Source organism: Sceloporus occidentalis, unplaced genomic scaffold (genome assembly GCF_023333645.1).
Source record: "Sceloporus occidentalis isolate IW3139 unplaced genomic scaffold, rSceOcc1.0.p SCAF_9, whole genome shotgun sequence".
Lineage (NCBI taxonomy): Eukaryota > Metazoa > Chordata > Lepidosauria > Squamata > Phrynosomatidae > Sceloporus > Sceloporus occidentalis.
Window position 1 is genome coordinate 41,258,228 of NW_028316989.1, and position 12,410 is coordinate 41,270,637.

General features: G+C 40.4%; 2 protein-coding genes across 2 annotated transcripts in view; one reads left to right on the forward strand and one right to left on the reverse strand.

Moving 5' to 3' along the window:
* Positions 1 to 647: 647 nt before the first annotated feature.
* On the forward strand, positions 648 to 5,720 carry MESD (mesoderm development LRP chaperone). Its single transcript, XM_089539055.1, has 3 exons — positions 648 to 844; positions 1,713 to 1,945; positions 4,441 to 5,720. Exons 1-3 carry the CDS (start codon positions 674 to 676, stop codon positions 4,703 to 4,705), a joined length of 669 nt encoding a protein of 222 aa, XP_089395181.1. The 5' UTR covers positions 648 to 673; the 3' UTR covers positions 4,706 to 5,720.
* A 1,833-nt stretch (positions 5,721 to 7,553) lies between these two features.
* Positions 7,554 to 12,410, reverse strand: part of CEMIP (cell migration inducing hyaluronidase 1) — a 58,329-nt gene continuing 53,472 nt past the window's right edge. Inside the window, exons 27-28 of the mRNA XM_089539057.1 lie at positions 10,646 to 10,746; positions 7,554 to 9,506 (exon numbers count right to left, since the gene is read on the reverse strand). Coding sequence (XP_089395183.1) covers positions 9,379 to 9,506; positions 10,646 to 10,746 — 229 coding nt within the window. The 3' untranslated portion in view covers positions 7,554 to 9,378. The remainder of the gene's footprint in view (positions 9,507 to 10,645; positions 10,747 to 12,410) is intronic.

Below are 12,410 nucleotides of genomic sequence, written 5' to 3' on the forward strand. Positions count from 1 at the left end.
TTATATTTATTTATTTTACATGTAATATATATAGATAGATAGATACCCTTATATTTATTTAACATGTAGTATATACAGTATATATATATATATATATACGTATATATCATATACACTTTATTTATTTTGCATACAATATATATTTTATAGTATATATACACACGCGCACACATATGTGTGTGTGTATATATATATATATTATAAACATATATATTACATATATATTATATTGCATATAAAATAAATAAAAATTATATATATATATATATATATACACATACTATAACATAATATATTGTATATCATACAATATAACATTGTTTCCTTTGTTTTGGTTTCCAAATAGAAAATTAGTGAATAAAAATTAGCGAATAAAACTTTTCTGAAGGAGTGGATTCTCCTTCAAACCCCCCCCCCGTCAGTAAGGAAATGGTACAGTCCATGCTGTAACTTGTATAGAGCTGCTTTCGTCACCAGCGCGTACCACTGAGTTTCGAACGCTGTTTGTCGCGCCCGCTGTCTCCGAATCTATCCCAGACCGCGCCTGCGCAGTGCGCACTCCCCACCACCGAGTTTCGAACGTTGGTAGTCGCGCCCCCTTTCTCCGAATCCTCCCCAGCCCGCGCATGCGCACTGGCCAACCAGGCCTTCCTTCGAGGAGGCTGACCACAAAATGGCGGCCGCCTGCAGCTGGCTGGGCCTAGTTGTGGCGCTGGGCGTTTTGGCGGCGGCTCTCGCCTCGGAGGAGCCCGAGAACAACCCAACCAAGGCGGGGAAGAGGAAGAAGAAGGATATCCGAGACTACAACGATGCCGACATGGCTCGGCTGCTGGAGCAATGGGAGGTCTGTGTGTGTCTTTGCTCCATAAGCAACACATGGACGAAGGTTGCAGAAATAATCCGGTTTGAGACCCAGGCTCAGTGCTAGGGAATTCTGGGAACTGTAGTTTTGAGAGGCATTGAACCTTCTCTATCAGAGCTCTACTGCCGCAATGGACTACAATTCCCAGGATTCAGACTGCTTTAACTGCCCAGGCTCAGTGCTAGGGAATCCTGGGAATTGTAGTCCATTGTGGCGCCAGAGCTCTCTGACAGAGAAGGCTAAATGTCTTACAAAACTACAATTCCCAGGATTCCCTAGCACTGAGCCAGGGCAGTTAAAGCCATCTCAAATTGAATCCTGGGAATTGTAGTCTATTGTGGCACCAGAGATCTCTCTCTGACAGAGAAGGCCCAATGCCTCCCAAAACTACAGTTCCCAGGGTTCCCTAGCACTGAGCCAGGGCAGTTAAAGCGGTCTCAAACTGGGTTATCCCATATATAATGTATATACAATGCACAATATACATGTAATATAATATACACTACTGTTTTATTTTTATTAATAATGATCCAGTTTGAGACCCATGGTCCCAAACACACTTCAGAAATAATCCAGTTCGAGATCGCTTTAATTGCCTTGGGTCAATGCTAAGAATTCTGGGAACTGTAGTTTTGGGAGACATTGAGCCTTCTCTATTGGAGAAAGCTCTGGTGCCACAATAAACTACAACTCCCAGGATTCACTAACCCTCATCCAGGACTGTTAAGATCCCTTTGCATACTGATTTCCCAGACTAACACAGCTGTCTTTAAGTTGTATCTGACCTTACTTAAGCATTTCTCTTTTTTGAAGACATCCTTCGCCCTCCTTGTGTTTGTTTTCCAAATAGAAAGATGATGATATAGAAGAAGGGGATCTTCCAGAGCATAAGCGCCCATCTGCACCCATAGATTTCTCAAAGATTGACCCCAGCAAGCCTGAGAGCATCTTGAAAATGACGAAGAAAGGGAAGACCATCATGATGTTTGTCACTGTGTCTGGAGAACCTACTGAAAAGGAAACTGAAGAAATTACAAATCTGTGGCAGGGGAGTCTTTTCAATGCCAACTACGATGTACAGAGGTAAGCATTTTGTTTAGAGTTGCAAAACTTTTTGCTGCCCAGTTTTAATTTTCATTTTGAAAATGTAGGCTATTGGAGGTTTCTTAGGCCCCATACAGACAGGCCAAAATAAAACTGGGTCACTTTAGAGGTATGTTGTTTCTATGATGCATGCATACTAAGGCTCCGGAAGCTGCACCAAAGCCATGATCCAGTCCTAAGGACTAGAGCGCAGCTTCCGGACTCTTAGGACGCATGCATCATTGAAACAGCATACCTCCAAAGTGACCCGAAGCACCTTTATTTTGGCCTGTCTGTATGGGGCCTTAGTTTACCTGTAATAATATAAGAATGTGTTTTCTAGAAGGATGGTTGTGTTACCATAATGTAGCCAAATAAAAGGAAAAAAGCTCCAGAAGATTTTGTGGGTGATGTTGTTAATTCCTGTAGAGATGGGGACACAGTTTGCATCTGAGTGTTTGGAAGGATTATTTCCTGTGAATGTAATTCAGGAGTGAGAAGTATGTGGCCGTCCAGATGCAAATGCAGCTTCTCTCAGTCTTAGCCAGCAATGGCCAGTTGTGAGGAATGATGGGGATTGAATTCCAGCCACTTCTACAGGACTACATATTCTTCTAAACTGTTTAAACTTTCCTTTGTCTCAATACACACTTTTAAAACAATCCTAAATATGTGTAGTTTACGTTTATCGAGTAGACATTTCCATAACAGTAGGCCTTGTTAAATACAGTAGTGCTGATTAAGTTGTGAGATTGGGCTGCAAATCCATTGCTTCCAAGCAGAGCAAAGCTAAGAAGGCCTCTTTGGCCCTCCAGATGTTTTGGACAATAATATATACATTTCCATTTGGCCATGCTAGGTTGGTCAATTCTGGCCATTGAATCCAGCATATCTGAAGGTCCAAGGATTCTCCACCCCTGAAGTAGGGGATGGGTTGTCAGCCTGTTTAGTTGGCAAGCTTTATGGGACCTCAATCATCACATTAAAATTTGCCTGCGACTGGGACCTTTCTACTGTGGTTTTGCGGCATCTAGATGCTGGAGCGCCAAAATGCTGCTACTGTTTGGGCAGCGGAGTGGCGTAAAGCCGACTTTGGGGCATATGTCATGCATATGCCGTGCTCCCACACCACAAGGAAGCTGGCACTTACTGCCTATCTGTTTCGGCCCTTTGTGTGTGTATATTCTTCTGTGTACACATTTCCCCCCGTCCATTTTGGATATTTGTTGCAATCTGTACAGAAAAACACTACAGAGCAACCATTGTGGAAGTGACCAGAGATTTTGTGTGGGTGTTATGTTTCACCTTATCCAAGATCTCATCTCTTCCAGCCTTTTTTGAGCCATCTAGACAAACTTGGAGAATGTAATTCAAAAATAAATGCCAAAGAGAAGTACGGTGGGCTCTTGGAGCCCCCTGATGTTGGGGCCAGCCAGCTAACCAAGCTTGGCTTCTGATTATTTCATTCTATCATGAGAATATTCTATACTGTGTCATACAACAGAGGAGCAAAACACAGAAATAATCCAGTTTGAGACCAGTTTTACTGCCCTGGCTTAATGCAAGGGAATTCTGGGAACTGGAGTTTTGGGAGACATTTAGCCTTCTCTGTTAGAGAGCTCTGGTGCTACAGCAGACTCCAGTGCTCAGGATTCCCTAGCACTGAGCCAGGCCAGTTAAAGCGTTCTCAAACTGGATTATTTCTGCAGTGTGATTTGGACCTAAGTTGATATTTTATTGTGAAATACTCCTTGCATATGTGAAGGTTTTCAGGCCAGTGAACTAGAACCTTACTATCCTAGTGATCATCTTCTGTCAAATGACATTCCCAGTGGCTGCGCTATAGTCCTTGAAAATAAAAGTTCACAATTTCAGCTATAAATGTTTTAATAAATAAGAAATTGTCAGCACAAGAAAACTGCTGGATGGTCATCTGCTGAAGGTGCTTTGTTTGGTGTTCCTGCTTGGCAGGGGGTTGGACTCGATGGCCCTTAAGGTCTCTTCCAACTCTTTGATTCTGTGATTCATCTAGTGTGCCAGTATTTTTTAAAATTGGCTATATAGTAGACTACATTTTGAAAAGGCACTAAATTACAGTAATGTTACTTCTGAAGTTGGTAATAAATCCTCTAATGCATTATTTTGATGAGTTCTGAGATGAGCATTGTTTGCTTTAAAAGATGCAGATGTGCCACATAATTCTTGTCTGCCTTCAAGTCATTTTTTGACTAGCCTAAGGGTTTTTTCCTGCAAGATTTGTTCAGAGGGGTTTTGCGTTTGCCTTCTTCTGAAGCTGAGAGAGTGTGACTTGCCCAAAGTCACTCAGTGGGTTTCCATGGCTGAATGGGGATTCAAACCTCTGGTCTCCCAGAGTCTTAGTTCAGTGCTCATATCAATATACCATGCTAGTTCTTTTGGTTATTTTTGTCTAGCAGCCATTGGGAAATTTAACACTTCAAAGGCTTTCACTAATTGGAACATTTTTTTAAATCTAGGTTTATCGTTGGTTCAAATCGTGCCATTTTCATGCTGCGTGATGGAAGCTACGCCTGGGAGATCAAAGACTTCCTGGTAAAACAAGAGAGGTGTGCAGATGTAACTTTGGAAGGTCAGGTATACCCTGGCAAAGGAGGCAAAGGAAAAGACAAAGAAACAAATAAGACCAAGCCTGAAAAACCCAAAAAGAAAAAAGATACTGAAAAGAAAGCTGGAGCTTTCAAAGACAGTAATCATGCAAGCAAACTAAAAGAAGATCTATGATGTAAACTGCACTGAATATGAGAAGGAGAAGTTTTGGAAAGAAGAATACGGTTGGAATGGGTTTCTGAGTTGTGGTGATCAAAGGAACAGTTTACTTATTAATGTGAAGCATTCATTTAGTAACAACGAAGTTAATGGATAATATCTGGGGACTGCCTGTTGAGCTGTGGCTCATTTACTTTCAGTTAATTGTTGAAGTCTAAAGCAGGCAACTTTGTGTTTATTTTCAGTATTAGGAACTTTGCTCAGTGGGAGAGGAAAATGAGCTTTTTCCATTTGGAGTCTTGTTGGTTGAAGGTTAATGAACAGGCAGACAAAAAATACCCAACTTTCTGGAAATTTTTACATTTCTTTCCATTATTAGCATTAGTTCAAATCCGAACCACTGAGTCTTGAAATAGACATCCTCAAAATTTCTCTGACAGAACAAATTATTAGAAGCACAGGTCTGAGAGACACAAAGAGTATTTTGTCTATTCAATTTATTTCAGATAAGTAGCAATTAAGTGCTTCTAAAATGAAACCTTTTTTTACATTGAATGAACAGGGTTAGCATAGTAGATTACCTTGGATCTCATATACTGGGGTAAAGGCAGGATATAAATTAAATGAACTAAATAGACCATTTCACTTACTGCCTTAAGACATTTGATTGAAACAGAGATTGAAAAAAGAATAGCAAAGTGTACAGTGAACTCTGAAGTCAACTGGAAATATTTTTCAGTGGAATATGTTTTAAAGGTTGTGTTGTTTCTTCAAGGATGTTAAACAAAAAAACAATAGAACAGAAGTCTGTTTCAAGTTAATGACTGGATTTGGCAATGCCACACTTTGTTATCCTGAAAGCAGCTTTTGAATTCTTGTGGTGCCAAAAAAACCAACCCTCAACACTTCAGCTATTTAAAATATCTTCTTTTGATATTTATTTTAGAAGTTTTTTTCTTTGAATAATGGAGAGCATCTTGTCCACATGATCCTTTCAGAATGCCAATAAATTTATATACTTTTCAAAACAGATTGCTGTTTGAAACATAAAATCGGATCCTCTTTGGTCATTGCAGAATGAAAGTGGGGAGATATTTTCAACAACATCTCCCCTTGTTTGCTTTAAAAATCTGGAAAACAAAGGTACACAAGGGTTGTTTTAAATGGTTTGACACAAGTACACGGGGGCATGGTTATGTTTCTTGGTGGTGGGCATGGAGAGGTATATTTTGATTCGGGAAACACTGGTTTAATTTAAGCTGACTTAGAGAATGGAAATAAAAACATCTTGTATGTGATGGGAATTCCCTGGGAGTATTTCAGAATGGGAAAAAACATTGTATAGACTGCCCCCAAAACTTCTTTAAAATTCAGAAAGGACAGGAACAAAATCAGGGACATACTGGTTTATCCAGTCCATTCAGATGGTCCCTCAAAGCCTAATGAAGTCCTTATTTGAACCATTCAGGGCAATACCACTGGCATGTTTCTAAAGTGAATTCTGCTTTCCCTCATGCTCACAGAAAGATTCTGTCTTTTTCTTGCTTCGTCTGTCAAAGACACCAGAGCAGGAGTAGCATGCATAGTATGTCAGAAGAGTCATAAAGTTTTGACTATAGGTCTTCAGACTCTGTTTCCGTAATGAGCCAAAAGCTGTCCAGCTCACAATTAGCCAAACAGGTAAAATGTAGTATACGTTCTTTGGGGTACTGTTAACTAGAAGGTTATTTCTTACTCCACCAGACATATAATGTGACATCTCTTGCTCTGACTACCTTTACTCCACTAATTGATATCTGTAGATCTTGCACTTGGACGTCTGTTTCTACCTTTGTGATATTATTGGAGTCATTTACATCTCTTTCTTTGGAAGGCAGGTGCTTCAGCACATGGTACAGTGGTTTTTCCTGCCATGCCTTGGGGAGCTCTGGTATATCTCTTATATGGCCATAGCGACATTGCCTGAGGTGCATCTCCCCTCAAAGATACCATTCTTACCTCTTTGTCTTACTTTCCTTGCTTGTCCTATTTTATAGCATAACAGCTTTTCTAGATGTTGTCCACAAGAGGGCACTCTCACAACATTTTTCAATTCTGCCTATGGGAGCAGGAAGAAGGAAACAATGCGCCCTTCGGCTGTATCCACACTGTAAAAATAATCCGGTTTGGCACTATTTGAACTGCTATGGTTCAATGCTGTGGAATTCTGACAAGTGTAATTTGATCTGGCATAAGAATGGCACCTAATGTTTAGGCTTGCTTTTCTTGTAATTTGAAACCATTGATTTGTGCTCTTGTCTCAAGAGCAGTAGGACAGATGCTTGCTTCTACAGATACTTAAAGATAGCTATCATGTCACCTGTCAGTCTCCTTCAAGCGAAACATACCAAGCTCCCCCAAGTCATTCCACCAAAGGCTTGGTATCCAGACCTTTGATCATCATGATCATCCTTCTCTGGACACAGTCCAGCTTTTTGATATCCTTCTTGAATTGTGCCCAGAACTGAGCACATTGTTCCATGTGAGGTCTGACCAGTGCAGAATAGAGTGGCACTACTATTTACCTCAATATGAACACTATACTCCTGTTAATGCATCTAAGAATTGCATTGGCTTTTTTTAGCTGTTGCATCACACTATTGACATGTTTAGTTTCTGGTCTACTAAGACCCCTATATCCTTTTCACCTCTTCTGATTTTAAGATAAGTGCCACCCATCTTATATTTGTACATTTCATTTTTCCTGGCTAGAAAGTTTTCCATATTCGCAGATCACCTTATCTAAAAGAACAGCATAGTTAATGGTGACGGATGGTAATCAAATACAAGCTGAGGCAAAAGAGTTCAAAAGTTGCATCAAAATTTTAATCTAATAAATGTTGTATTCCAAATAACTGCATGTTAAATTGTAAGCAAATACATTTGGAAGTAACATCGTAATAATTTTTCATCATTAATTATAAAAACTGGAGGAAACCAAGAGAGTAGTACCACATTTTGTGGCCGTTAGAAATTTTCAAGTGCAAAGCAGATAATCTGAAGAGACTATTTCCAGGTCCTTGCCCCCTTGGTAAACCCCATAATAGCTTTGCTCCCTTCAGATTTAATTCTTTCAGTGCCTGTGCAATAAATAAATACAAATATATATATCTTTTTTTTTGGACAGGAACTTTAAGAAAATATACAAAACACTATACATCTAGTTCCGAAAAAGGACCAGCTATTTCGGGTAAAATATTTGAACTGGCGTGTGCACAAAAAACAAAGGTGTCAAATAAAGACGACTGTTGGGTGTAGGCTCAAGGGAAACCATTTGCTACATTATAGCCTTTAAAAAGCAGTGATTCACAAGTTGTGAATGGTCAGTTGTTATACTAGCTACTATACATCCTAACCTCTGATGGTCATGTCATTAACTACCAAAGGGCATATACAGAAAGAGTTTGGTAATATCTGTAACTTGTTTTTATTTGAGATTCTGCTTTCTAATGCAAGTAGAGATAGAGGAGAATCAGATACATTAAGTAAGATGCAGATTTAGTCGCACTTGAGTAGAGTTGAAGACCTGGAATGAGCAAATCCTATTGAAATCAGTAGAATTTAAGATACTCTAAACATAACGGTTTGGATCCAAACCGCTGTGCTGGTGTACCATTGATATTTGCAATAATTTTATACAACTATTATTGGGTGGAGGTGTGTTGTTAGGCCTTGTAACCTTTTGGGTGCTACAAAAAGGACCAGCAAAATATTTATTAATCACCAGCAATTGTGAATTTCCCACCTGGCAAATCTCAAGATTTTGTGAAAACTAGCAATTTTCCTATACAAGGAAATGACCACTTTTCTAGGAAACTCTAAATCACCAAAGGTGTCGCTGATAGTTGCTTGGCATATCACTGGTGTTCGCTTTTATTTCCCCAGACTGGTAAAGCAAGTATTTGGCCTCAGTGCGCCCCATCTAACACTTAACAAAACTTTCTTCTGTGCTCACTGTCAGCAGTGTCCCTTCAAGTGGCCCAACAAACCAAAAAGTTGTGGGGAGACCAATGGCTGACTGGTCCCAACAGTATTTTTGCTAGTTGTTTAATACTGACATTAATGTACACTTTCATATTTACATAGCCAGGGGCTCCACTTAGAAGTACATCTTTTTCCTGAGTAAATGTCAAAACATTCAAAACAAGTATTGGTAATCTGAGATCAGAGAAGAAGCACTTTGTAGTTATCCATTAATTCACTACCTGAGACCCCTATGGACAAACATGAGAAAGGCCATAGTTGTACTACACTGAGGCAGCATGGTGTGAAATTAAGAACAAAAGAAGAGCCCTGTTGGATCTGTCCAAAGGCCTATCTAATCCAGTATTCTGTTCACACAGTGCCTTTCGGAAGGCTCACGATCAGGACATGGGTAGAAGAAATGAACTCTTTCTTCCCAAATATGCCTGTGGGAAGTGGACAAGAGACCTAGTCCTAATACGCAGATCAACAAACTGAACTTACATTGGTTCAGGAATGCTGGTGGGTTTGTGTGGCCCCTTAATTCATTTACAATAAGATTTCTTCTTTGTCCATCAACAAAATATACTACATCACAGAAGAGCCACAGGCATTGCTGTCCCAGATGTCTTCCTCGTTGAGGATGTGTTGTTGAGAAGAGCAGAAAGACCATACAGGCAACATCCTCACAATTTCATTTTCTTTACCACTGGAACTGGCACGGCTTGGAAGATCCTCACTGCCTCATCATCTGTGTTCAGTCTTACCCAGTATGGCCGGAAGCTGCCCTTGTATCCCACAAGTGCCATTTTATCTATAAAAAGTAATTAAAAATGCTGGATGAGGAGACAAGGTCTCTGTGTAGACACACATGATGTAGTTATAGGAAGGACAGTTCCATTTTATGCTTCGGGAAAGTCATGTGTTTTGAGTGTTTCCATATATAAAAGGACATAGAAAGCTAATGATTTTAGGTCATGGTTCTAGGTTGCCTACCCCTGCATATGCTAACTTTCCACCTGGACAGAAGTGGCTTTGGGCTGGTGGTGACAGCAAGCTGTCACTTGGATAGTGAAGTGGCACCAGGGTTGCCAGATGTCAGGGCCCCAATCTTCATGGGCCAGGCATGTGATGAGGGTGCAAATTTCTCAGTTTTGAACGCTCCAGGAAACAGAAAAAATCTGGTTGCAGATCTCTAGTTCAGCTAGTAAAACCCCAGCTTGCAACAATATGCAAGGTTTAATCGATTTATTGCTGCTATTAGCAGACTCTCCACAGGATCTATGTGTTTACTTAGTTAGCTTCCAGCTTCCCTCCCAACTGTTGTGGTGCCAGGGCACATCCTCCACTCCACACTGCATCCATCTTTTGGCTAAAATTAAGTAGGCTCGATTAAATGTTCCTTATTTCATCTACCTACGTGAGTGAGAAGGAATAATCCCTTTATTTCACCTTCATCTGGGAACAGGCCCCTTGGCTAAGATTATTGTCTTAATTCCAAGTGTGTGTGTGAGAGAGAGACAGAGAATGACAATATTTGCATGCTAAGCATCCACAGATTTGATTATTTGTGGATTACTTTATTTGCCCCTGCTACCTAAAAATATCTTTTCGGTAGGCATATGTAGGTTCTCCAGCATGATTCAGCTTCGCCAGAAGTTGACCACAGAGTTGCACAGATGCCTAGAAAAGTGTTCTCTCAGATAGTGGTGTGTGTGTGTGTGTTCATTCAGTGCTCATATGGGAGCTGTGCCGCTAACCCCTGTGAAAGTTGAAGGCTACATTGAGTTACCATGTCTCACGTTTTGCCCTGGAAATCTCAGGACCTGGGACAATCCTGAACTGGCCACCATAAATGGTACAGCACTTTCTCTACCCTGATCATTTCCCTGAGATTTGGGGGGAAGCAAAGCAACAGCCCACTAACTATAAAGACTTTAAAAATTATTTTACCTTTTAATTTAAAGCCCGACTCTGCTCCAAGCTTCTCCAGAACTTTAGTCCATGGGCCTTTGGAAAGTAACTTTCCTTTAGATGTCATCACCACTATGGAACTACAGGAGGAAAAAGGTTTGTTAACCATCAAGAGATTTATTCATTGAAAGCTACCAACAATGCAGTTATAAGGACGCTTGTAGTCATCAGAAGTCTTCCAAATGAGACCTATCATGCAAATAACCTGCCCTATTTTCATAATTTTATCAAAATGATTAAATACCCAAAAGGTACCACAGACCATCTGATCCTAGCAGGGTCAGCCCTGGTTAGTACTTGGAGGGAGACCACCAATGCATACCAGGTGCTGCAAGCTATATTTTTGAGGAAGGAACTAACAAAACCACCTCAGAGGATTCCTTGCCTAAGAAAACCCTGTGAAATTCATGGGGTTGCCATAGGTATATGTGACTTCAAGTCACCTGTCAACATCCACACATTGATGATGATGATGTCTTCATCTTGAAAGACCCACTCTGCCAGTGCTTTCCAACTGCTTCCATCTTTTTTCCTTTCAAAAGATATACTAAAGGGAAAAGATGGAATAGCTTCACACTGGGAATACTGAGTGCCATCCAACTAAAAGCATTGTTAAATACAGCTCTGGTTCCTCCAGTCATCCATATTTTATTCTGATGGTCAGTAACCCCCTTTAATCAGTTCAATTTACATCTGATTTTTGGAATGGTTTGTATAATCTTTACTTCATCTACATAATGATCAGAATGAAAAGTGAACCAATGGTATACAGGCCAGGTGCCAACACTGTACTTTTGCAACCACTACAGGGACAATTGGGACTTTCTTCTGTTCCCCTCATGCTATAGCCCTCTGAGACAAAAATCTGCATCTCATTTCTCCCAACCAAATTTTAGGGTATGCAGCTTCAGGGAGCTGCAAGAGCAGGAGGTTCATGGATTCTGGTGGAAGCAGTGAAAGCAAGCAGAGGTACATCCTTAGATCCTGGTTGTGGTATGTACATCTATTACTGTACATGGTATGTACAGTACATCTGTAAATGTATGATAAAGTTTTCAGTTTGTTGTGATTCTTCTAGCACCCTGGCCAAGATCCTGGGTGGCACAGCATGGTGTAGTAGTTCCGCATGTGAATCTATATTACATTGTCCTCTCAGCACCCCACTCCTGGACCTACCAATTAGCTATTACAGCCACTATAGAGAAGAGTCTGGCTACATCTCCATAGCTAGATGCAAAATAATTATATCAACCACTGAAATCTACCCAGTCCTCCATTGGTCTCGGTGGATGATACAATCATTCTCTACAGCAATGTTCCCCAAACTATGGTTCTGCAGGTGTTTTGGACATCAACTCCTAGAAGCCCTAACCCATTGGATCAATGATCAGGAATTCTGGGAGCTGAAGTCTGGACAACCAAAGTTTGGGGAACACTTGTCTACAGGGATGTAGCCACAAGGTTCCCTGACTCCCCACTCCATCAACTATGGAAAGGCCATGGGGAAGGGATGCTGTAGTCACTGAACAGTGAGTTAAGAGAGCTTTGGTAAATACTTGATATTTCAGAAGTCCTTGGGAGACTGGTTGCTCAGGGGAAAGGACCTTGCATAATGTGCTGGATTTTATATTTGCTGCTTTCTTTTTTAATTATGTTTTAAAAGGGTTTTAATTTTTTGATAGTTTAATTGCATTTTTAACTTTTGTAATTTGTTAATTTTTAGTTATGCTTGTTTTAACTTTGT

Excerpts from the sequence above, each read along its gene's own strand:
- MESD (XM_089539055.1), top strand. The coding sequence starts at position 674 with ATGGCGGCCGCCTGCAGCTGGCTGGGCCTAGTTGTGGCGCTGGGCGTT. Across the intron at positions 845-1,712 it reads GGCTGCTGGAGCAATGGGAG|AAAGATGATGATATAGAAGA; the intron begins GTCTGTGTGTGT and ends TTTTCCAAATAG. Across the intron at positions 1,946-4,440 it reads GCCAACTACGATGTACAGAG|GTTTATCGTTGGTTCAAATC; the intron begins GTAAGCATTTTG and ends TTTTAAATCTAG.